Here is a 27,544-nt window from a genome sequence, read left to right as displayed (position 1 = left end):
GAATTGACTGGTTACTCGTAATGCACTGAGGAGACAATTGCTTTTCACACGACTATCGAATTGGCTGGTTACTGGTAATGCGATGAGGGGACAATTGCCTTTCACATGACTATCGAATTGGGTGGTTACTGGTAATGCAGTGAGGGGACAATAGACCCCTTCCTATGACATCCCCATGTTAAATTCACCAGTCTATAACATTGCGAGTAGATTGGGTGGTAACTAGGGGTGTTTACCAGTAGCCAGCAAAATTGCTAGTTATTCCCTAGTTACCCGAACAACTGGGTTGTAATAATTATTACAAATGTTTCCAATTTTGACAGTTATATAAAGGAAAAGTTGCTGAAAAAATTGTTTCAGCAACATTTAGTAAGTAAAAAGACACACCAATTGGATTTTGGATGTTTTCTTTGAATAAGATTTATGTCTGTGAACCCAATAGTTTAAGAACCACTGAATCATAAGCGTGGTTCAAGTTATTCATTATTACATTTTAACAATTTGTTCTCAAATGATCTTCTCTGTCCATTAAATGATTAATGAGAAAGAAAACCAAATATTGTCCACAACAAAATGGAGAGAATAAAAATAAAAAATCAACATCATCTACTCCTACCCACTGATCAATGGTTAGTAACTCATCTGAGAATGAGCATCGTTAACAACATCACCTGTATGGCGTTATAAGAAGCGTTCTTGGGCCAAAACGATTTTCAGTTTATTAACAACGCTTGGGGACTTAAGACATAAAAAATAGAATTTGCACAAAAAACAGAGGAAAACAAATAAAAAATTACGGAACTATATTTAAACGACCATACTTACAAAAAAATAACCGAAATGAACAAATTTGTCTACTTTCCACTGATCTTTGCCATCGTCTGCACCATTGTTGCTGGTAAGTATTTTCTGAACTAATTTTCCAATGACCTCATCACTTTCTTCAAAATTTGACAAAACTGTGTTAGAATCACAATGTGCCATCATTCATTTGAACAAATAACAAACATTGTTGTTGTTGGAGTCTTTAAAAATAACTTTATTGTTTGACCCTTTTCGCTGATGAGGCGAATAGCCGGCGTTTGTCAGCTAACTTTTGTGTGATTTGGAAACAGGTTTTGTAGATAAAACTTAGGCTCCATTTAATTCATACCTGATCACAACAATAGCCAATGACCGCGACGAAGACCAACTATCAGATGAAATGATGCTTATTACGATAAGAGTTTCAATGGACGTGACAACCAGACAGACGGCCATATAAACCTGTTGCAAATAATTCTGTGTTTGTAAAAAAGGTGTTGTTCATGCTCATGCTGGTGTTGTTTGGAGTTTTTTTCTTCAAAACAATAATATAATATTTGTATTTTCTTAACAAAACAATTGTGCATTTACGGTTTCCTCATTCGTGAGTTCCTCAAGTCCAAAGTATTATTCGTTAAAGATTTATCATCAATATTTCGCCCGATTTTTTACAAACAAGTTTCACTAATTAAGAAAATGTAACGTTTTTGTAAAAACATGCAAATACAAATCATCATTTCAAGAACTGAAAAGCCAAGTGATAATTCCCTACACCTGGATGAAATCATGATATTGGTAGCGATCTGTAAATTTTCCAAGGCTGTCAGTGCCTTTGGTAAACATTACTCTCTGTAATAGAGAGTAATGATGAAGTTAAGCCAATGGGGGAATACGCTGGACTTAAAGCAATAATATTTGCATATTTAAAATAGCTCTATTAAAAAACGAATTTTTCTTGCAACTCCAGATAAAACAAATAAAAAGTCGTTAAGTTCGGCCGGGTCGATCATTTTTTATGCTCCACATAAAGTATTTTAATCTCAAATGAAACAATTAGCTTCCTTTCCTGTCCACAATTTTAGGTGCGAAAATTGTTCGACCATGGATACCCCAAATTGCAATATTATCTAATTTAAACTAAAAAATGTGTTCTTATATATGGGGACTACATCAAAGAGTGGACCTATGTTGACAATTTTTGGAGGAAAAGTTTTGTGACGACATGGAATCTCAAATTTCAAATTACGGGTAGTTCCGTCAAACAATGCAGCTATAACCAACAAAATACCGAAAATCAGGAGGTACCGTTATATAGGTGCTATACCAAAACATGGACTTACGTTTAAAATTTTTGGTAGGGAGATTTCGTGACTGCAGAGAACTTCAAATATCTAATTTCGGGTATTTCTGTAATAATGTTGCAAAAACCCTGAAAATACGGAAAATGTGGAGGTACCGTTATATGGGGCCTATACCAAACAAATAAAAAATCATATTGACAACTTCTGGTGGAGAAGTATGGTGTAGCTAAAATTCTCATAATACCGAAAATCGGGAAATGCGATTAAATTGGGCCTATACCAAAAAATTGAACTATATTGAAAATTTATAGTGAGAACATTTTGTGATCACTACCGAAACTCGGGAGGTACAATTATACGGGGGCTCTATCAAACCATGAACCTATGTTGACAGTTTTTGGTGGAGAAGCTTCTTAACCAGCATTAACCTGAAATATAAAATTGCAGCTAGTTCGGTAAAAAATTGTGGCTAAAATTCTCAAAATACCGAAAATCGGGAGATACAGTTATATGGGGGATATACCAAAACGTGGACCGATATAGCCCATCATTGCACTTGACCTGCCTGCAAACAAAAGACGCATCTTTCCAAAATGTCAGCGTTATATCTCTATTTTTGTTGATGCTAGAGTGATTACAACAGACGGAAGTACGGACGGACATGCATTGATCGACTCAGAATTTTACCCTGATCAAGAATAAAGTTACTTTATAGGGTCGTATAATGATTATTTCAATGCGGTATAAACGTAAAAAACAAACTTAATATACCCAGCAAAATTTGACGGAAGGGGTTCTTTGCGATGACGTGATTTCATGTCATCTTTTGCATTGGTTCAAAGGAAGTCGTGAAAGATCCGATCTTTTCATTAAGATTTGAACCAATGCAAAGGAAGTCGTGAATGATCCGATCTTTTCATCAGCATTTGTACCCATTCCATCGATCCAATAGAGATGATGTTTGTGTTTTTATTTACACACCTGTTTATTTTCATTTTGGTATGTTCCAGTACTGCAAAAATCTACTAATTTTTACTATTTTTTCCGATAACATAAAGGAAAAATTGTTATCGTAGTAAAAATAAGTAGATTCTTGCAGTTTCTGGAACAGACCAAAGTTGTTAGAACTGTCGTCGTGATGTTGTCTTACATTTCCTGCATATCAAACAACTAAAACTTCTAAACAATTGGTATTATATGAAGTCCCAACCATCGAGCTAAAAATAGAATCGGACTGCACACATTGCTATTTTAAAAGTTCCCTTGTCTGTTCTAAATCTGACATAGAATGAAATCAATCAAACCTCGCTTCTTGGAATTTGAAAAAAAGTCCGAAACGAAAAGGAACAAGAATCTGAAAATAAAGAAGAAAATACTTTTGGAAAGAAACAATTAAAAATAAATTAATTAAGCATAAATGGTATTTTCCATAAAAAGTCTCTTCTCCCCGATCGTTACATTTTGTTCTTAGAGATCCCTAAAGCAAGCCGGGTTGTCGATCCCTACATATTTCCGTCACTAAACAAAAGAGTATAAATTACCAAAATGTTGTTATAAAATAACAAAATTATAAAATAAAAGTAATTTACGAAATAAAAATACTTAAAGGAGTGCATTTGGAGTCCATGTTGAAATCTGAACTGGTGATGGGAAGAAAATTGAAAAAAACTTTTTGTAAGATGAAAGAATATCAATTGCGGAGAACGGAGGAAGTAATCTTAAAAATCTTGGTTAAAATGACATGCTTAGGATCCAGAAAAGAACGTCATCTTTTGGGGTCCACGCTCATATAAAATTCGTCGATGAAGATGCTAAAAAGATGACATGCTAGATCACTTGCACCCATGATTGAATGTCATCTTTGGCATCGAACATTTTGCTGGGATACCTTCCATACTATGGTGGAGGGTATAAAAAGAAAAAATTATATTAACATGCTTATATTGAGAAATTTAAATAATTAATATGGATACGAAGTGACTTCGTCAAATACTGGAGTAGGATGCAACTTCCTCGAATTGCTGTTGACAAATTCATACATAATTTCGTTTTTAAATAATTTTATTAAATCCGCTTAAATGCTAACTACTCATTTAAAACCTATACCGATTCTTTGCCAGATCAATAGGAAATAATTGTAAATTTCGAAATGAAGTAAAAAAAATATTTGAAATTAAGAAAAAATTCTTTGAGATTTTTGTCCACATTTTTATACACTACACCACATTATGGTAAAGGGTATTATGACTTTGTGCATTTTTATGTAACATGCAAAAGCAAACGAAATAGTCCCACAGTATCTTTTAGGGATATATGTATGTATGTACATAAAATCACATTCTGAGTCTTCCGTCAGTTCACAAAGTACAGGTCGCATTTATTGTCCGATTCAGCTGAAAACTGGGGAATACCATTTTTTTAGCCATAGGAAGAACGCAATTGCTTTTGGTGAAAATCGGTTCAGATTTGGATATAGCTGCCATATATATTTTTGTCCGATTTAATGTATTTCGTGCAACATACACGCTACGTACGTCCAATTTCAATGAAATTTTTAATATGTGAGGAAATTTGGTCAAGAAACAAGTTTGCCAAGTTATATTGAAATTGGTACAGATTAGGATATAGATCCCATACATATTTTCGCCCGATTTGAGGAATTTGGTGAATAAATCACGCTACGTATGTCCAATTTTGGTGAAATTTGGAATGTGTAACGGAATTTGATCTAAAAATACGATTTTCAAGTTATATTGAAATCGGTTCATAAACATATGTTTTGATTAAATGATACGCAATTTTAAAATTTTATTGAAATCGTGGTGGTGTAGGGTATCACAATATATGCGGTACCGCCCAACTTTGATCCTTTCCTTATTGGTTTTATAATTTTTACGGACATAGCTCCCAACGAATTTTGGGCTGTATGTCTGCACAGAAAAGCGGACATAACGTTCAAAATAATTTAGGGAGTTATGTTTGAAATTTGTATCTATATTTTCGGTCTATATACAGCTTCACGGAAAAGTTAGTATGCAGCAAAATGTCTTAGGGGTAAAAGCACTGCAACTTATTGAAAACAAAAAAAAAACAATTACCCCCATCAATATAAGTCTTCTTTTGTTATAGTTTGGATTTTATGATCACATTTATAGAGTTAAAGTTAAAAATGATCAAAAAAATTCAGGGAGGAAATTCTAGGCATTAACTTTCAATGTCAAAATTATATTTTTAATGATTCCATATTGGTTTATTTTGCGTTTTCAAATCCATCCAATAGTAAATAATAATGGCCCTTGGTTTTTTTTTTTTTTTTTTTTTTTTTGATAGACACGAATGTATTCCTAACAATGAAATAACAAGAAAAGTGTGTAATATTTATATACATAAGAAAATTTACTGTTCGCTCACAAAAAGCCCAAAATTTATATCGCCAAAGTAGGAATGCAGCAAAGAACCCTTGTGGTACTGTGTAAAAAAGTCTTGATGTTTTTGAACAAAATACAATTAAATCTGTATTTAAGATACTCAAGAGGATATTAGTTAGTTTTAATGGTACCTATAGTATCAAATCAAATCCACGGTTCACTGCATCGTAAAACCCAGAATAATTAGTCATATATAAATACAACTACTGTAGCGACAAAAGTTCTGGTGTTATGTCCTGTTTATGAATTCTGGAGCCATGAAATAGTTAGAAAAGCTCTAAAGAAAGGCTCTAAGTGTAAGGATTAAGGATTACTACACATTTCAAACGTACAATGGCCCTAAAAATATGGGATTCCTTCAAGTAATTCCCCGTTTTTCAATCTGGACAACTTGAAACTCGATCAAGATCACCTCGTATTAAAAGTTTAGAACTTTTCTGAGCATTTCATGGCTCCAAAATTCATAAACAGGATATTTTTGACCACTAAAATGTGTATAATGTAACTTAAAGTCGTAATTATTTATTTAAGTGATCAAGAAATAACCATTTATTTCGTGCGACATGATCTTGTTAAAATAATAAGTTAGTAAGCGGTTTTGTTAGTTGTATTTTTGCTGGGCATATAACTATACCGCCCGATTTTAACTTTAGTTTAGTTCAGAATACCTCATACAGGGTATAAAAATCGAGCTTAACGCTTTTTATACCCTCAGCATTTATGCTAACGAGAGTGTATACACTTTTATACGGGCAAAATGTGCCTCATCGAAATAATGGTTTTAAACCCCAAGTATGTTTGGACGAAACGTGTTCCAGACAATTTGGAGTTGATTTAGCCATGTCCGTCTGTCTGTCTGGCTGTCTGTTTGGCTTTCGTAATATTTTGTCCAAACTTAGTTTAAGTTCGAATATGGGTTATATAGGTCCTACTCCTTCCGGTACCTCCCCCGCAAAAGTTCGGAAATGTTCGGAAAATTTGTGCGCAAGATAACTCTTGAAGGAAGTAACCGATTTGGTCCATACTTTACACATCGTGAAATTTCTACCAGACTTTGATGAGGTTACAATATGGACTCAATCGGTCCACTCCTTGGGGTACCTCCCACACAAAATTTCGAAAAAGTTCAGTTTAGGACCTGTTCACGAATTGCTTTGATTTTTGTTTTAGCAACTTGTATTCACTGTCCTCCATATAACGGTATAAGTTTCATCAGGGGCAAGTCCATACTTCCTGAGAAAATAGCCTGAAAGGTATAAAAAAGCCCTATGACACATTGTGTAGTGGTTGGAGCGCAAGATAACTCTCGAACGGATCTGCCGATTCGGTCCACAATTTAGTCTTCGTAATATTTTGTGCAAACTTAGTTTAATTTCGAAGACAAGCCATATCGGTCCACTCCTTCAGGTACCTCCCCCACAAAAGTTCAAAAATGTTCGGAAAAATTGGCGCACGATAACTCTTGAAGCCAGTGACCGATTTTGTCCATACTTTACATATCCTAATATATGTACCAGATATAGATCAGGTTCGAATATGGACTATGTTTTTCCACTCCTTCGGGTACCTCCAACACAAAATTTTGGATAAATTCACTATAAGACCTGCTCTCGCTTCACTTTAATTTTTTTGAAGCAACTTGCATTCGCTGCCTCAATTACGGCAGTAAAAGTTTTTTCAGGGGCAAGTCCATACTTCTTGGAAAACAGCCCGAAAGTTGTAAAAAACTCCTATGGCACCATATGTAGTGGCTGGGGGGCTCGAACAGAATACTGCTTTGGTCCACACTTTGGATATTGTAATATTTCTTCGAATATTAGATGCAATTCGAAGGTGATGCTTATAGGTCCACTCCTTCCGGTACCTCCCTCACAAAAGTTCGAAAATATTCGCTAAAATGGTACGCGCGATTTCTTAAGACGTAGCAACCGATTTGGTCCAAACTTTGGATCTCTAAATATGGTCGAAACTTATTCTATGTTCAAATTTGGGCCATATCTGTCCAATCCCTGTGGTACCACCCACACAAATGTTCAACTTTTTTGTGTGGTTCGAGGATCCTTTGGACATTTTTACCGAAGGTTTTCCTAGTGGCCCTGTTTACAACGATATTATGTTTTTCGTAGGCTAGTGTGATAAAAACCCCTATCTATCGATATCCTCGCAAATTTTTGAGCTTTAATCCTATTCATACTTTTGTCGGTGCATACGCCCAAAATTTTTAAAACCCCCCCTAAATACATAAATTTTTTTATGGAAAAATTACCAAATATATGGTTTCTTAGAGAAATACCAAAGTTGCGTTCGTTAATTTTATCTAGAAAATTTTTTCTCAAATTTAAGTTGTTTAATCAAGTATTATAATATCCAAAATAAACAAAGGTTTTTAAATATTTTTTTTGTAATTGTAACGAAAGGTATGTGAAACGAATTTAAAATATTCAGTGTGAAGTGTGCGTTTTTTAATAAGTGATGTCGTTTTTATGTGATATTTTGTCTTGCAGATATGTACAGATTTTCTTTGATTCAGAATATTAGAATATAGTATAGGGTCACTTTCTGGCGTTTGGATATAATTTAGAGATATTCTAGGACCTATAGCAAAATTTAATGGCGAACAAATTTCTAGAATATTTTGATCAGATTCTATAACATTTTAAAGATTTGTGGAAAAAGGGACCAAAAAGACCCCTTTTATGACTCGCACGAGGGTTAATTTTTTTAAGAAAAATATTCCTCACATTCTTTTCAGTAAAGTTGCCAAAGACACCATACACCTAAAGTGCAAGGATTCCAAGTGATCTTAACTTAAATATTTTAAAAACTGTAGAAATGGTAGAAGCTTCACCCATTGTAGTTTCTTGGTTTTTTGGCAAAATCGATACCGATATTTCCTTGGTATGTAATGCAAATATAGATTTCATTTCTTTTGTGACTTATAGTGAAATTTAGCGTAGAAAATTTTTGACTTTGACGCCATTCTTCTAAAATGATGTTTTGTACGACAATTTTACCAAAACCCACATAAAGTACGCCCTTAACTCTAAAATGTGTTGATAAATTTGCATATTTCTGGAGTTTAGGTAAGATACAGAGTTTTGGTGTATTTTAGGACCTATAGTAAAAATTTATGGCGAACAAATTTGTAGAATATTTTGATCTGATATGACTCCTCCTCCTTACTGACTGTCTGAGGGTTAAGAAATATGAAAAGAAACCAGCGCACAGTGGATCCACTTGCATGGAGAAAGTGGCCAAAAATATTTAGAGTGTAAAAATCAAGCCAATGCGCCGGTTACAGCTTTGTGCTGCTGCGAAGAGTATTTTAAGAAACCACGAGCGTAACATTCTTCCCCCTTTCCCTTCTGGAGGGGGTAAACGGTAAGAATTGTTTTTTGCTGTTAATACAAAATGACATGAACAAGGGTCCCGATTATCTTATGATGCAAAAATATGCTTGGGGAAACAAAACAATCTCCAAAACAAAATAAAATCCAACCAATTTAGCGGATTTAAAAACTCAACATTTTTGTCTGAAAATTGGTAAAATTTTTAATATAGATCTTATAGCGCTCTTCCTGAAAAGCACTTACCGCCAACGTAAGACAAATTTGGAAGAAGATTTCTTCATTTTGCCACTGATGCCAATTATGTTAATGTACGTGGTCAGATAACAGAGTTATACGCTAATATATCCATAGAAACCCTATTCTAGGACAGCTTTAGTCAGTGACCCACCATTTATAGTCTGGCACTAGATGGCAGGTGATTTTAATACTGAATAATCTTAAACCAATGACCTACTTTGGAAAATTATTCCCGAGGTGGGCAGTGGTGGGCATCATGACTAAAACCTTAGGTCAAATTTAAGTATATGATCGAATTGGCATTACAAAATACACTAAGAAAATATACTGCTAACTAGAACTCCACAACACACTAAAACACTATTTTTAATGAAAATTAAGCTATTACCTCCTCCTTCAAAATCCACTATAATAATTTGCTATACGTATTAGTTTTGCGATATTTCGAATATCTTTACTTGCACTTAAAATATAGGTTGTACTCACAGCAAAAAGTATTAGTCAAATGTTCCGACTTTTGAAGCTATTCTTATGCTAAGTTTACATTTACGAAATCCACTCGATTTCAACTGTCAATTCCATAGCTCAAACATCAAATGAAATCTCATCTGGATTTGACGTTTAACCTATGGATTTGACAGTTGAAATCGAGTGAATTTTGTAAATGTAAACCAAGCATTAAGAAGATCGCGTTCGAATGAAACAAAAACTAATATATTTTTAAAAAGGTCCATGTCATAGCTGTCGAAGTTGCCAGAGGTTGTACCAAAATTTTGACATTAATTTTTTTTATTTTTGGCCAATGGGTGGATCCACTGTGCAGCGACCCGAAAAACATAAGAACCTTAGTTTAGCTCTAAATCCATTCATTTTTGGCCAGGTTTTTCGTAAAATTGGCCACAGTAAGACGTCAGTGGTCTATAAATAAAATATAAAAAAAATATTTCCATTTACTTTACTCTGGAACTTTCCTTTTATATTCCCCTTTAACGTTTTATTAGCTTCTTGAGAAAATATACAATCAAAAATTGAATAACAGCTGATTAAATAGTTTTGATTGTTTGCCAATTTCTCTATTGGCATTGTTGTTGCTACGTGTTCTGCTCACAAGCAATCAAATCAAAAATGTCAAATAAAAGAATTGCTTGGTAATTATAGACAACAAACTTTCTTTGCGGAATTGCACATGAATGTGATAGAATACATGAGGGAATAAGGTGGGTATTGAAGGGGTTACACTATTTTCTAATTTCAAAAAATAGACACAATTGTATTCACATTTTTTGAAATACAAAAGAAACAAAATTGGCTGATTTATGAACGTTGAAACAAAAACTTGAACACCTTTTTTTCTTGAAATGGCATTTTCGAAATTGGTGGCCACTCTAGCTCGAAAACAAATGAACCTATGTATCTTCATATATGTTTGTGGACTTATTAACGAAATATGTACGGTTAAACTCCCAATATTTCGTTAAAATCGAAATTTTAACTTTGACAATCCACGATTTTTTGAATTTTTTATATTCCCTCATTTAAAGACATAATTATTGGTTAAAAATATATTTCGTGATCGGGTCATTCATTTTTGTTTCCCTGAAGATAGTTCACATATTCATAATATATTTATTACCCACTTGAATGTGCAATCAAATGAACCCCGTCTCATCTTTTGTATATATTGTTTATTGCTAATCTCAAAAATAAATTTGTATGTCATAAATCCTTTACGTTTCAATTACGAAATATTCTGTGAATTCTTGGAATCCCATATTCGCTCTCACCTCAAAATATAGATGTGAATCTGTAAGTAAATCAATATGTATGTATGTATGTGTTGTTATTATACAAATATACAGACAAACATTGTTCATAAATATTTCCTTATTTATTTTGCATGATAACTTTGTTGTTGTTCTTATTGTTTTCGTTTTCATTACTTATATTTTCATAGTACGAAATATACCTTAAGGCCATTACTTTATTGTTAACGTCCCCTCTCTCACAAAGTGGTATAAGCTTCTTTCAGCAGTACCCTACCGTAATGGGTATACTGTTCGGTGATAATCGTTGTTCGTCAATGGTAAAATATGTTGCTATATGTTCTGGCACCGATTCTAATGAATTGCATAAGTTAAAAATATAGTTCACATAATAAGGTTGCCAATGAATTGTTTTTTTGATTTTCTGTAATAATTGTTTGTACCTTTACATATAAATTCTAAAATGGATTTAAAGAATAAATATTATGTAACTCTTAGGACTTCTATCATTACATTTGAAGACATCGTTTTCAAAAATTCTTCAACTACATACTGTAGAGCATCCAATTGGTCGTTCACAAGTCACACTTCTGATTAAGCCTTCTGTTGCTTCGAGTGTTTATTTTTTTGACTTGGCCAGTAACAAACGAGTAACATTCTATGTTTCTTTTGCATCTCCTTTCCGCTTCATTCCTTTTATTTTGTTTGTTGTTTAAGTCAAATAAAAATATCGTAATTATTATTTGTTTAACAAATTCATATGTATTTATGTATATCATCATTGAATGTGTGTGAGTGTTTGCATGTGTATTTATTTAATCTCTTCCACGAAGTTCATATGTGTTATATACAGTCGCTCCAAGCGAAAGTCGTACACCTAATGAAACTTTTTTAATTTACTTATATCTCCGACACAAAAAGGGATATGAAGAAAGTATTTACGCAGCTTAATAGTGCATTTAGTCGACAATTTAGAAACACGATATAATAAAATAATCAACCCGTTTACATTGTTATAAAATTAAAATATCTAAAATACTAAGAATTTTAGCACCAAGCGAAAGTCGTACAGCAATTATAAAGAGAAAATATTTTATAATAGAAATAATCCTTCCGCATATTTCTGGTTTTAGTTGAATTCTGCAATCGATATAGAATATTTTTGATCAGTTCTGTACAACTGTAGTGTAAAATATGTCACCGCTTGTTTTGAAAATCTCTCCTATCAGGATGTCTGGAAGAATAAGTCGTCTGGAGACATTTTCCATTTATAGAACCACTATAGACGATTTATTGTTCAAGCTTGGACTACAGTCTAGCCAACCCATGTTATTGAAGCAATTATTTAATACCAATGGTCGCAAATAATAAGCTTTTATGCTTGAAGTCAGAGTTTTTGCAGAAAGAACAACGATTACCTTGGCCAATACATTATTCGCCAGGTAGTAAGAACTCATTTTAATTATAAAATCTCATAGTTCGATTCCCAATGACTTCAAAAAAATATAAAACAACGACTCAAATCTGAAAGATAAGCCCCACACACTCGCAGATACACGGATTCGGTATGTTATATTAGACATGAAGCAATTTGTGGGATTTTTCACAATGTAATGTCAGGTTTCGCACAGAACTTGTTGCATCTATCAAAATTACACTCTTTTAAGAAAATTTAAGCATTTATCGCAATTGTTTTGATATTCTAAACAGCTTTTTTACGCCTTTTTTATCACCAATTGACAAGGTATTTATGTTGTAAAAATTTGACTGCACATTGGAAAAATAAGCTTCCAAATATTTTTCTCAATCGATTAGAGTGTCGGGACACTCAAAATCAACTCATTTTGCACTTCGTGTATTAAACTATCCACAAGAAAATGTTATTTATTTAATGTTTGAGTTATTTTAAATATTTCATATGTGTTTTCTTCCTTAGTAGTAGACATCAAAGTATTGAATAGCTTTGCAGTTTTAATTTTCGATACCTGCTGAATCGAAAAAAAAAAGTTTTTGTAAAGTTGAATTAATCATTTTCTCATGTGGTTTCATAAAAACTATTTTTATTTCATTTTTACGCCTCTTTCCCATTTAATCTGATACAAGTTTCCAGAATTGGCCCTCTTAATTGTAAATAAGCACTGATGTTACACTAAATCGATCGTAGGATTTAACAAAAAACAGGAACATGTAGTAGAATTAATTATATTAACAAATACCTTGTCTTTATAATTGCTGTACGACTTTCGCTTGGTGCTAAAATTCTTAGTTATTTTAGCTAATTTAATTTTTCAACAATGTAAACGGGTTGATTATTTAATTATATCGTGTTTCTAATTTGTCGACTAAATGCACTAAAAGACTGTGTAAATACTTTCTTCATATACCTTTCTGTGTCGAAGATATAAGTCAATTAAAAAAATTTCATTAGGTGTACGACTTTCGCTTGGAGCCACTGTACATGTTCGTACAAGCAGCAAAAAAACATCATTCACGTTCTATTTGTACGTCTTCGAATAATAATAACAACAACAACATACACATGATGTCATAAATAATTAATAAATCAATCAGACTTCATGGGGGTAAATACAACAACAAATAACTACCGTCTACAGGAAGAGAACGCATTTGTTGTTGTTATTTGACAAAATAAATGTTGTTTTGCATTGGCGTTATGTTGCCACATTTATTGGCAACAAATAATCGACTGTTCAGGAAGGAGTGAATTAACGATTGCAATTAGCCGAAAGTGGACTTTTGATTCAAAGCACAGGAGTATAATAAAGGAAATCTATTACTAATTTAAAAAAAAAACCAGTAAGGAAAGGATAATAGTCGGGCGGGGCCGACTATATGATACCCTACACCACTGTGAATATGTAAAATATAGGAGATATGTATCAATTTGAACTGATTTATATACATATATATACACATCCCAAATTTCATCAAAATTAGACAGAGCGGGCGAAAATATACATAGGAGCTATATCCAAATCTGAACCGATTTCGATATAAGTTGTTACACTTATTTCTAGACTAAATTCAGTCACACATTCCAAATTTCATCAAAATTGCACGTAAATAGCGTGTTTTCAGCAAATATGTCAAATCGGCCGAAAATATATTTGGGAGCTATATCCAAATATAAACCGATTTCGATGTAGTTTGGGACATTTATTTTGAGACCGAATTCAGTTACACATTCAAAATTTCATCAAAATCGGACGTATATAGCGTGTTTGGTGCAGCAAATACGCCAAATCGGCGGAAAAATTTGGTACATTTATTTATAGACCTAATAAATTTAAATGTCAAATTATAGCTACATCGGTCTGAAAATGTAGCTACAAACGTCAAAACACCGCAAATCGGGGGTACCGTTATATGGGGGCTATACCAAAACGTGGACCTATGTCCACAAGTTTGGTTATATAAGTTTATTGACACTTAAGAACCGTAAGTGTCAAAATATAGCTAAATCGGTCTGAAAATGTAGCTAAAACTGTCAAAATACCGTAAATCGGGGGGTACCGTTATATGGGGGCTATACCGAAACGTGGACATATGTCCACAACTTTTGTTATATAAGTTTATTGACATTTAAGAACCCTAAATGTCAAATTATAGCTACATCGGTCTGAAAATGTAGCTAAAAACGTCAAAATACCGCAATTCGGAGGGTACTGTTATATGGGGGCTATACCAAAACGTGGACCTATGTCCACAACTTTTGTTATATAAGTTTATTGACACTTAAGAACCCTAAATGTCAAATTATAGCTATATCGGTCTGAAAATGTAGCTAAAGACATCAAAACACCGTAAATTGGGGGGCACCGTTATATGGGGGCTATACCAAAACGGGGACCTACAGTGCTGCTCAAAACATTTGCAACTGGAATGACCAGTTCACTTTTTATATAGTTCTGAGGTAATTTATGGATTTGAAATGCAAATATTTTTGTAGGTTGATTGTTCATTGGGTCCCTTTTAAAGATTTAAAAATTTATTTGCAAAAATTGCACTCATATTACAAATATATTTAAAACAAAGCTGGGACTCACATTTGGTCCTGCTCAAAACATTTGCAACTGAGAAAATTTGATTCAAAAGCTGAAGATATTATTTTTGTTTTGATAATATATTGCGAGTTAAACCTTTTATTTATTATCTAGACACATTATAAAGGTATCCAGTTTACTAAATAAATTAATATATGCTTTAGAATCCTGTCGCTAAGGATGATTGTTAAATACCAAGTTTTTATTCGATATTTACCAGTCTAGAGTCCAGTTTAGGGCCTGGATCCAAATATATGAATTTAGATCACTTAATCTGATCGCATTCAATAAGAACACAAAAAATATTTGCAAAAATTACTAGATTTACGTGGTTATATATACGTTTAGTGGAGGTATTATGCCAAAAAACCCTCGTATACGACATCTGTTGTGTGTACGTGGTGCGATTTCTGCATATTATCTGTCCGGTTAGTTCTTGAATCTAATAAATAACTCGACCTTATACCTCCAGTACCATTTCTGTCCACAAAAATACCTCCAAGTCAATATAAAGCACCAGTTTCCTTTTGGGTCAACTTTTTTGAATAAGGGGACAAATTTGATTATCATTTGACCTGGTGATCAAGTAAATTTTTTTCAAGTCATATAACTCAAATATTGATTTAAATCGACCAAAAGTACTCGATTGTACAACTCCAAAAACAATTCCAAACATTTTTTTTGCAAAATGTCTATGAAAAGTTAAATTTTTCCTGGAAATTTCTGTATTCCTAAAATTTGCCCATATTGATTTACCGGTATCTATGATATGTATCCGAGGGTTTTCTATAGATTTATCGATGTAAAGCCTTTATTTAACATCCGTTGATGGCCTCTGATAAATCTGCTTAATAATTCGCATCATTATTTTAATATCCCCTGCAGTAGATACAGTTGTACATTCACCTCCTTCCCATTTTATGGCGATTTTAGCATTTTTACGCGGTATATAGCTCAATTTTAAGTATTGTACTATCCTTATGTTTATTATTGGACTGCGTTGGATTCAAAATATTCAGAAATAAACATTTTTGCATATCTTTTAAACAAATTTTGGACCACAACTTTTGTTTTTTCTTAAAAAATAAGAAATGTCTTGTTTTCGGCATACTTGTCTGCGAAAATTAAACATAGGTAGGATAAAATGTATTCCTCATTAAAGCTTTTGGCCCCCGTCTTCTGATTAAAAACCATCTTATACCAATCAATAACAAAAACTCATCAAAAATTAGGTAATAGGTATTCGAACCACGGAGTTGCATATGTTTTGAGCAGGCCAAAACACGTGATCCTCCGCTATTTCACACATTTATTCAAATTAAGTACTAAAAACTGAACAATTATTTTTAAATGATGAAAGTAGGGTCAATAAAGAATCAAATTACAAAAATAAATATATTTCAAAACACAAAATATCCTCAAAATTAGGTTAAATGTGATGTAGGGATCAGAGTTGCAAATGTTTTGAGCAGCACTGTATGTCCACAACTTTTGTTATATAAGTTTATTGAAACTTAAGAACCCTAAATGTTAAATTATAGCTACATCGGTCTGAAAATGTAGCTAAAAACGTCAAAATACCGTAAATTGGGGGGTACCGTTATATGGGGGCTATACCAAAACGTGGACCTATGTCCACAACTTTTGTTATATAAGTTTATTGATACTTAAGAACCTTAAATGTCAAATTATAGCTACATCGGTCTGAAAATGTAGCTAAAAACGTCAAAATACCGTAAATTGGGGGGTACCGTTATATGGGGGCTATACCAAAACGTGGACCTATGTCCACAACTTTTGTTATATAAGTTTATTGATACTTAAGAACCCTAAATGTCAAGTTATAGCTAAATCGGTCTGAAAATGTAGCTAAAAACAAAATACTGCAAATCGGGGGGTACCGTTATATGGGGGCTATACCAAAACGTGTACCTATGTCCACAAGTTTTGTTATATATGTTTATTGACACTTAAGAATACTAAATGTCAAATTATAGCCAAATCGGTCTGAAAATGTAGCTGAAAACGTCAAAATACCGTAAATCGGGGGGTACCGTTATATGGGGGCTATACCAAAACGTGGACCGATATATCCCATCTTCGAACTTGATCTTCCGACGGCTAAAAAAATGGTATTCCCCAATTTTCAGCGAAATCGGTCAACAAATGCGACCTGTATGTTGCGAACGGACGGACGGACGGACGGACGGACATGCATAAATCGACTCAGAAAGTGATTCTATGTATATCCCTAGAAGGAACTATGGGTCTATCTCGCTTCCTTTTGTATGTTACATACAAATGCACTAACACATAATACCCCTTACCACATAGTGGTGTAGGGTATAAAAACAAGCAAAAAAGTATCAGTCGGTTTTGCCGACAGAGATATACCTTCAGCCTGTATATATTGAGAAAAATGTTCCCAAACAACGTATGTATTTAGGGGTTTTTAAAAATTTTGAGAATTTAAACCGACAAAACTGTTCATTAGGATTAGAGATCAAACGTTTTGCGGAGGAGATACTAAAAGGAATGGATCTACATTGACCATTATGGAAGTGGATCTCCAGCCACTACATATGGTGCCATAGGGGGTTTTTACACCGTTCGGGATGTTTGTTCAAGAAGTATGGACTTGCCCCTGAAAAAACGTTTACCATCGTAATTGAGGCAGCGAATGCAAGTTGATTCAACAAAAATCAAAGTGGTTCGATAGCAGGTCTTAAAGTGATCTTATCCGAAATTTTGTGTGTGAGGTACCGGATGGAGTGGACAAATATAGTCCATATTTGAACCTGATCTATATCTAGTAGATATATTAGGATGTGTAAAGTATGGACCAATTCGGCCACTCCCTTCAAGAGTTACCGTATGAACAAACTTTCCGAACATTTTTGAACTTTTGTGGGGGAGGTACCTGAATGAGTGGACCGATACGGCTTATCTTCAAACTTAAACTATGTTTGGACAAAATATTACTAAGGCCAAATTTTAGACCGAATCGGCAGATCCGTTCTAGAGTTATCTTGCGCTCCAACCACCACACATGGTGTCATAGGGGTTTTTTGCAACTTTCAATCTTAAACTAAGTTTGGGCAAAATATTACGAAAGCCAACATTTGAACCGAATCGGTTCATCCGTTCGAGAGTTATCGTGCGCTCCAGCCAGCCAGCCAGACAGACGGACGGACATTGCTCAATCGACTCCAAATTGTCTGAAACACATTTCGTCCAAACACACTTGGGGTCTAAAACCATTATTTCGATGAGGCACATTTTGCCCGTATGAAAGTGTATATACCCTCGTTAGCATAAATGCTGAGGGTATAAAGAAAAAACCTTAAACCCTGACTGACTTTTTAAGTCAGTAAATTGAGCAAATGTCATTTTTTGAAAATATTTCGTGACACAATACGTGTACGATATATATTGGCAGACCTTCCAGAGGAGAGTTACCTTCAGCCTAAGTTTCCCTACACTCAGTGTAAAAATGACACCATACGTGTTTCAAACTGATCACATCCGTTGTCGATAGTATGGCAACAACGTTTGTGCTCGAATCGCTGTGGTCAATTCGACAACGAGATTTTGGCAACGGTTTCGACCACAAATGTGGTTCTCTGATTGACTACTCCGTGCTCAGACTCCGTGTTATAATTTGGATTTGGGTGTACGGAGAGAGCTGAAAACCTGAAATTAAAATGTTGAAGTCTAAGATTGAGGTATGAAGGTAGTTTTGTAAATTCGTACTTATGTGTACGAAAATAACTAAATGGTACTACATTTGGTACAATTTGGATTTGGGTGAACGGATAGAGATGCAAACCTGAAATTTGGAATTAGGATTACTCTTGAAGTGTAGGATTGAGATATTGGGGTAGCTTTCGAAATTCATACTTATGTGTACGAAAAGTGTACTAATTTTGGTACAATTTGGATGAATGGATAGAGGCGGAATCCTGAAATTTTGAATTAGGATTACTGTTGAAGTGTAGGATTAAGATATGGAGGTAGCTTTGGAAATTCGTATTTATGTGTACAAAAACTACTAAATTGTACTAAATCTGGTAATATCTGTAGAGTGGACTGAAATTAAGAATGCTGTTTACGTGATACGATAAGATTTTTTTTGGAAATTCGAACCAAAGGTGTACGAACAGTACACAAACATCCCAGAAGGTCAAGGGGGACTTAATGAGTGCACTCCGATTCATATTAGCTCGCCGAGTCCGAACTGCGTGTCTTAAGACACCACTAGTAGAGAAGTTTTACATGGCTGAAATACTCAGGAAATGTTGCCAACATTACCGAGGGGTATTTCCCTCCGTGGAAAATTTGCTGTTGCTTGGCATGGGAATCGAACCGCTGACATTCTGTGTGCAAGGCGGGTGTGCATACCAGCAATTAAAAAAGGTACTATTAGTATATCCAAATGTTCAGTGTTCACCATTTTTATACCCTCAGCCTTTAGGCTAAAGAGGGTATATACACTTTGATACGATGAAAATGTGCCTCATCGAAATAATGGTTTTAGACCCCAAGTATGTTTGGACGAAATGTGTTTCAGACAATTTGGAGTCGATCTAGCCATGTCCGTCCGTCTGTCTGTCTGTCCTGCTGGCTGGAGCGCACGATAACTCTCGAATGGATGAACCGATTCGGTTTAAATTTTGGCTTTCGTAATATTTTGCCCAAACTTAGTTTAAGTTCGAAGATGAGCTACATCGGTCCACTCCTTCCGGTACCTCCCCCACAAAAGTTCGAAAACGTTCGGAAAGTTTGTGCGCACGATAACTCTTGAAGGAAGTAACCGATTTGGTCCATACTTAGCACATCGTGAAATTTCCATCAGACTTAGATGAGGTTCCAACATGGACTCAATCGGTTCACTCCTTCGGGTATCTCCCACACAAAATTTCGGAAAACTTCGGTTTAGGACCTGTTCACGAATCGCTTTGATTTTTGTTGTAGTAACTTCTATTCACTGTCCTCTATACGACAGTATAAGTTTCATCAGGGCAAGTCCATACTTCCTAAGAAAATAGCCTGAAAGTTACGAAAAACCCCTATGACACCGTGTGTAGTGGTTGGAGCGCAAGATAACTCTTGAACGGATCTGCCGATTCGGTCCAAAATTTGGCCTTGGTAATATTTTGTCCAAACTTAGTTTAAGTTCGAAGATAAGCCATATCAGTCTACTCCTTCAGGTACCTCCCCCCAAGAGTTCAAAAATGTTCGGAAAAATTCTGCGCATGATAACTCTTGATGGTAGTGACCCATTCCAGTATATATACCAAATATATATCAGGTTCGAATATGGACTGCATTTGTCCACTCTTTTGGGTACCTCCCACACAAAATTTTGGATAAGTTCACTCTAAGAACTGCTCTGCAATCAATTTGATTTTTGTTGAAGCAACTTTCATTCACTGCCTCATTTATGTCGGTAAAAGTTATTTCAGGGGCAAGTCCATACTTCTTGAGAAAACAACCCTAAATTTGTAAAAACCCTTTACGGCATCATGTAGTGGCTGGAGAGCACGACAACTCCCGAACCAAATACTGAGTTGATCCACACTTTGCAGATCGTAATATTTATTCAAATATTAGATGAAATTCGAAGGTGGTGCTTGTAGGTCCACTCCTTCCGTTACCTCCCACTTCCCACCAAAGTTCGATAACACTGTGCAACAAAATGGAGCTCTAGGTCTGGGGGGTGGAAAATTCCTTGTGGGGGTGAAAGCCCTTGATGAGTATATTCAGAACCCCAAAGGGCAGATCCGCCGTGAGTCGAACTTTTGAGTTATGGCGTGATGAATTTTTCACTGGATACCCTATAAGCCGTCAGAAACTAGAGGTATATCTTTGTTCCCAGTTATTCTAGCTTATTTTAAGATGACATGTCTGCAGTCAAATCTAATGAGGATCTTTTTCGTAGAACATTTCGACCTTCTAACTCGCTTCCTTCAATGTCCTTTTCGTCCTTTATTTTAAGAGCCGCTATAAAAGTACCACAAGATGACGTTTTTCAGCTTCGAAATGTTCTGCAAAAATGTCGGCCAGAAAATTTTAGGTACAGCTCTCATTGACAACAAATCGATTTTGTCGCGTTTTCATAGTCATTTTTTACATTTACATCTGTTTGCTCAGAAAAAACTGGGTTTTGTGTTTTTGTATGTTCTGCAACGAATATACAAAAAACAAAAGATAGTCTTTTTTTTGAACAAAAACAAGGTAAATGCACAAAACGACCACGAAAACGCGACAAAATCGATTAGTTGTCAATGAGAGCCGTACTTAAAATTTTTTGAACGACATTTTTGCAGAACATTTCGAAGCTGAAAAACGTCATCTTGTGGTACTTTTATAGCGGCTCTTAAAATAAAGGACGAAAAGGACATTGAAGAAAGCGAGTTAGAAGGTCGAAATGTTCTACGAAAAAGATCCTCATTAGATTTGACTGCAGACATGTCATCTTAAAAATAAGCTAGAATAACTGCGAACAAAGATATACCGCTAGTTTCTGACGGCTTATAGGGTATCCAGTGAAAAATTCATCACGCCATAACTCAAAAGTTCGACTCACGGCGGATCTGCCCTTTGGGGTTCTGAATATACTCATCAAGGGCTTTCACCTCCACAAGGAAATTTCCACCCCCCAAAATTTTGGTTCACAGTGTAATATAAACTAAAATAGTACATGTGATATTTGTCGGTTCATACGCTTAAAATTTTCAAAGCCCCTTAAACATATACGTTTTTGAAAAAAAAAAAGTGTTTCAATTCACACAGGCTGAGGGTATATCTCTGTCGGCAAAGCCAACTGATCCTTTTTTACTTGTTATATTATATATTGATTATTTGTATATTATTCCTTTTCCGCATACGAAGTAGCGGACATTTTACTATTCAATATCAATAACTCATACCTCTCTTTTTTCAAAGCAAAGAGCTTTTTTCTGAACTCCACACGCAGTCCTAGTGGTGGCACTGCTTCCTTTAAATCTACGTTTTTTAAGTGCGGCAAATTTCGAAATGTTTCTTGTGACGCTAAAAGATTGAAAAAGTTAACTCAGTGTAAATTCCGCTATCATATTTCGTATACAATTGAACATTTCATTTCCTAACATAAAAGTATTCATAAATCGACTCCGTATTTATGCATTTTATGAATTCCTTTGGGTGCCACCGTGGTGCAATGGTATGCACACCCACCATGCACGCTAAAGGTCGTGGGTTCGATTCCCAGGCCAGGCAACATAAAATTTTCAGCGGAGGCAAAATACCCCTCAGTGATGTTGGCGACATTTCCTGAGTATTTCAGCCATTTAAAACTTCTCTACATGTGGTGTTTTTAGGACACGCCGTTCGGACTCGGCAATAAACAGTATGTCCCATATCATTGAGCTAATATGAATCGGCGTGCACTCATTGATATGAGAGAAGTCTCCCCTGTCCCGTCTGGGATGTTTGTGGAACAATTCCTTTATCTTATTATCGTCATTACTGTATTCTGTAACTTGCGTGCTTAGAAGGCATGTATTGCTGACCATCATAACATCACCATTGATATCCACTAACTCAGCAATGATATTTTGTGGCTCCTCTGTAAAGATTTCTTGAATATTTTCCATTTCTTATAAATTTTAATTTGCAACGCCTCCTTTCACTGTCAACAACACAAAAATAATAACCCAGCAAAATGTTCGATGCCAAAGATGCTATTCAATCATGGGTGAAAGTGATCTGGCATGTGATCTTTTTAGCATCTTCCTTTTTTTAGAATGTCATTTGCACCCATGCTTTGACATGTCATTTTTACCAATGCTTTGGCATGTCATTTCCACCAATGCTTTGGCATGTCATTTTCACCAACCCCTTGCAATTTCAATGATTAAGACGAGAGTTTTAACAACATTGGTTGTGATTTCGAGTCTCCGACAACATCAAACCTATTGTAAATTATTTTATTGTAAATTAATCTTATATATTTTAAACATGTGTATAAATAAAAACACAAAATTCATCTCTATTGGATCGATGGAATGGGTTCAAATGTTGATGAAAAGATCGCATCCTTCACGACTTCCTTTGCATGGGTTCAAATGCTAATGAAAAGATCGGATTTTCCACGCCCTCCTTTAAACCAATGCAACAGATGCCATGAAATCACGTCATCACATAGAACACCTTCCTTCAAATTTAGCTGGGTAATAAAAATGCATCCGAATACATACGATTACAAATTGACGACGTGCCGTGCTCGATTCGAGCACATCGTTGCTCAAGTTGAGCACAGTCGTTGTCAGATACTAAAAATTGACCACGTATCGTTGTCAATTTGTACACGTTTGTGCTCAATTCGAAACCGCCGCGGTCAAAAAAAAAAATCGACCACGCGTGTTACAAAATTGACAATATACGTAGTCGATTTCACAATATGTTCTGTACATCAATGAAAAAATTACGGATAATAAATAAAACCTGAAGGAGGTGGACATATATTCGCTTATCAATACCTGCCATTTAATTCAAGCTGACTATGCTGCATCAGGATATCCAGATGTTGGAATCCAGGATCACGTTCAATACTGCGTTTGATTGAGCCAGTAATTAGTATTGAAGCAGTTCTTTGCACACTTGATAATTTAGACAGTAACGCTTAATTCCCAAGTGCTTTTCAACCGGCAAGTCCACCGTACAGCCAGGTTAAATTTAATCAGTGTATAACTTGTGGCGTCAGTCCCCAACTTTTCTCAATAGAGTTGTTACAGAAGTATAGTGCAATAAGTCCTTTCTTTGTCTATTCATCGATTGTCGTTTTCTCTGTCAAACGGTGGTCCTCAGGATGACCCCCACTTTGCCTGTGTGCCTCTGTCAACAGTTTTCCTGACGGAACTCTCTCCTATACACGAACTGATGATCCTAGATATAGGATTGATAGAGGAAATTCCTGTGTTGCTGAGCAATGTGAGTGGATTCAAGCTTCACATTACTAAGGACCCTCTCTATATATCTCGAAAGGCCACCAAAGTTAGGTTTGAATTCTCTATATTCTTTTCCGCGTGTAATGTAACTTCCATTGACTTGCCTTTGATGTAGGCGTGCTGAGACCTACAGGTCTACTGAATCCAATTGTGACATAATTTCCAGATCCAGTAATCTTTCCATTGTCTATAATATAGTCTATGGGTAGTGTGTGACTGGGCTTGTTCGCTTTGGGGATCTAGGTCACCTTCACCTCATTCAATAGACCCGGTATGTGCGAGATACACAGGCATGCCATAAAAATGTCCTCCCGGATTGCTACTGGAAGAATCTCTTTATGTGAAGAGGTTTGAATATTCGGGGGCCATATTGGCGCTAAATACCTTACCACATACGGGGCTGCCGTGAAAGTACAAATGAGGTGCTCAGTACCCCCATGCCCAAAAAAAATCAAACTGACCATAAAGATTTAACCGGAATCTTTAGAAATAAATACTAAAAACTCCATATTACATTATTTTAGCAGGTAGTATAACATAGTGTTATACAATGCAATATGCAGTTTTTTAGTAGTTATTTCAAAAAGATCGGGTTATATCTTTATAGTCAGTTTGATTTTTTTGGGCATGTGGGTTAGGCCGTTTTGGCGGTGAGCGCCTCAAATAGTAATTCAGTCTATCACAAATCACGTTCGCATACGTAAAGATGTCAATGTAGTCTGGAGGGGGCGGAATACAGCAAGATAGTGGATAAAGCAAGAAAGAAGTTATCAACCAAACTTGGTGAACACCTTGTTTCACTCTACGAGGCTTCGACGACTATCGTCCTCACATATAATGACGATTCAAACTTTGTCGAAAGCCAGTCTCCTAGGAAATGTTGAAAAAGTGTATGACATTAATTTTCATTTGGGGCCGCACCCCCTTTGAAAACGTTCTGCGTACGTATCTGTTCTACAGTGCCTGTACGACTGTATATTAATTTGGTTATCCAACGTTTTTAACTAGGAAGGAGTGGAGGGGAGAAGACTACACACTCGATGCCATCAAACAGCGTAGAGTACCTGACAGTATCAATGGCTATTGACTTATCAAAATCTCCACTAACGTTGTCTTATCGCACCTCTACTAATATGTGTGGATATGGCATGCAGCGTTGTTGTAGTGTTGTGGTGCTTACAGAATTCATGCTGACATTTGGAAACTGAGTGGAGCGAAATCGGTCTGTACGATTTACTTTTTCTGGCATCCTTGCCTGGCATCAGTAGTTAGACCATGTGAAGGATAATGTGCTTTCAGTTTAATAGTACTATGGAAAGCCTTAAAAATGCCTATTGTGATTGTAGGTAACATTCTTATATCTAAATATTATGCTGATAATAAAACTTTCTTACCCTAATTTTGTCCAAGGCGCCTAATTTGTGAAGTCGTGGCCTTAATATTTTGTTATTTTAATGTAATTATATTTTAGCTGCCCCATACCAAGAACTACCACCCAGAGAAGGCCATGTTCCAGTCTATATCCGAGTAGGCAATCAACCACTTTCGGAAGTTAATCCAAAATTGATTGAAGCTTTCCATGAAGATGAATCACCTAAAGCAGCGCTAGAGGTAATTACAAAAAAAAAAAAACAAATAATTTTTAGCTTAACAACAAATGATTGTTTAAACTAAACAATAGGACAAAACACCAGAAGTCGTGGTACCAGAAACTCACGAAGAAATCCGTCAACACGAAGAAGAGGTAACAGCAGAGGAAGCAGAGAACAAAAAAGATGAGATCATGACGGCGGATGAGGTCAATGTAGAAGAAACTACAGCGTCAGACATTGCTGAATTTGACGTGAAGGCAGATAACGAAGATGTCGAAGAAGAGGATGAGATCAAAATCGAACATCTAGAAAACAAAGATGAATAATTAACCATAATTAACATATTTATAAAGATTTAAATAAAAAGTATTTATTAAATATTATCTAGAAAAAAAGGAAACATTTTTTTACAAATAATTGTTTTAAACAATTTCAAAGTAATTAAAATAATTTTCTTAACGAAAACAACCAAAAATGTCATTAATTTTATTTTCAAGATATTTTGCCTTAAAGTCGCTGATGAGAAGATAAGCTAATGGACGAAAAGCGTGAAATTAACACGTAAGTTGAATATTTTCTGCAGTTTTTTTTTTTCTTTCAAAAAACCCTCTTCATTATCCAAAACATGAAATACAATAACAGCAAGTGCTACACCACCAAACAACAATAATATTTTCCACAGAAATATGCAAATAAAAAACCATGATTTTCCTCTTGCTGTTGTTTTGTTCAACGGAAAATCCCAGTAAGACCGCCCCCCTGGGTCATTGTTCCGCTCTGTTGGTGCAAGTTTTAAAAAAATAAGGGAATGCCAGGTGTGGCGAGAAAATAACAACAACACAAACTTAAAAATAACAAGAAACTTTTTTTGGCGACTCATAATGTTTAATGCGGATATTAGCGTAACGCACGTTCGCACGTGAATTTTTTATAGACGAGGAAAAAACTTTTTTAATTGATTAAATTTTTCTATTTAGAAACCGAAAGTAACTTTTATTGGACATTGAGACTAAAGAGGGTGGATACTGTTGGGATCAGAAAACAATGACAAGATTGCTCCATTAATTTTTATTTTTAAGATATATTATGAAGTTTGGCTGCTCAAAATATTAATGCGACGGATCCTCATTGGCGTCAACAATTCTGGACTGGACTGCTTCTGATGGTGATGTTCTTTTGAATATTTTTATACCCTCAGCCTTTAGGCTAAGGAGGGTATATACACTTTGATACGATGAAAATGTGCCTCATCGAAATAATGGTTTTAGACCCCAAGTATGTTTGGACGAAATGTGTTTCAGACAATTTGGAGTCGATTGAGCAATGTCCGTCCATCTGTCTGTCTGTCTGTCTGTCTGTCCTGCTGGCTGGAGCGCACGATAACTCTCGAACGGATGAACCGATTTGGTTCAAATTTTGGCTTTCGTAATATTTTGCCCAAACTTAGTTTAAGTTCGAAGATGGGTCATATCGGTCCACTCCTTCCGGTACCTCCCCCACAAAAGTTCGAAAATGTTCGGAAAATTTGTACGTACGGTAGCTGTTGAAGGGAGTAACCGATATGGTCCATACTTTGCAAATCGTGAAATGTCTACCAGGCTTAGATGAGTTTCCAATATGGACTCAATCGGTCCACTCCTTCCGGTACCTCCCACACAAAATTTGGGATAAGTTCAGTTTAGGACCTGCTCTCGAATCGCTTTGATTTTTGTTTTAGCAGCTTGCATTCACTGCCCCCTATACGACGGTACAAGTTTCATCAGGGGCAAGTCCACACTTCCTGAGAAAATAGCGCCAAAGTTGCAAAATAACCCTATGACACCGTGTGAGGTGGTTGGAGCGCAAGATAACCCTCGAACGGATCTGCCGATTCGATCCAAAATTTGGCCTTAGTAATATTTTGTCCAAACATAAATTAAGTTCGAAGATAAGCCATATCGGTCCACTCCTTCAGGTGCCTCCCCCACAAAAATTAAAAAATTTTCGGAAAAATTGTTAGTACGGTAACTCTTGAA

General features: G+C 35.3%; 1 protein-coding gene across 1 annotated transcript; it reads left to right on the top strand.

Moving 5' to 3' along the window:
* Positions 1 to 710: 710 nt before the first annotated feature.
* LOC141401705 (uncharacterized) lies at positions 711 to 25,996 on the top strand. The gene is made up of 3 exons (XM_073982082.1): positions 711 to 898; positions 25,409 to 25,548; positions 25,619 to 25,996. The coding sequence occupies exons 1-3, from the start codon at positions 841 to 843 to the stop codon at positions 25,853 to 25,855; spliced, it is 435 nt and encodes a 144-aa protein (XP_073838183.1). The 5' UTR covers positions 711 to 840; the 3' UTR covers positions 25,856 to 25,996.
* The last annotated feature ends 1,548 nt before the right edge of the window (positions 25,997 to 27,544 follow it).

This window comes from Musca autumnalis, unplaced genomic scaffold (genome assembly GCF_047663935.1).
Source record: "Musca autumnalis isolate F117 unplaced genomic scaffold, ASM4766393v1 scaffold_4, whole genome shotgun sequence".
Classification (NCBI taxonomy): Eukaryota; Metazoa; Arthropoda; class Insecta; order Diptera; family Muscidae; genus Musca; species Musca autumnalis.
The sequence above is the reverse complement of the archived record's forward strand: the minus strand, read 5'-3'. Positions and strand labels throughout refer to the sequence as shown.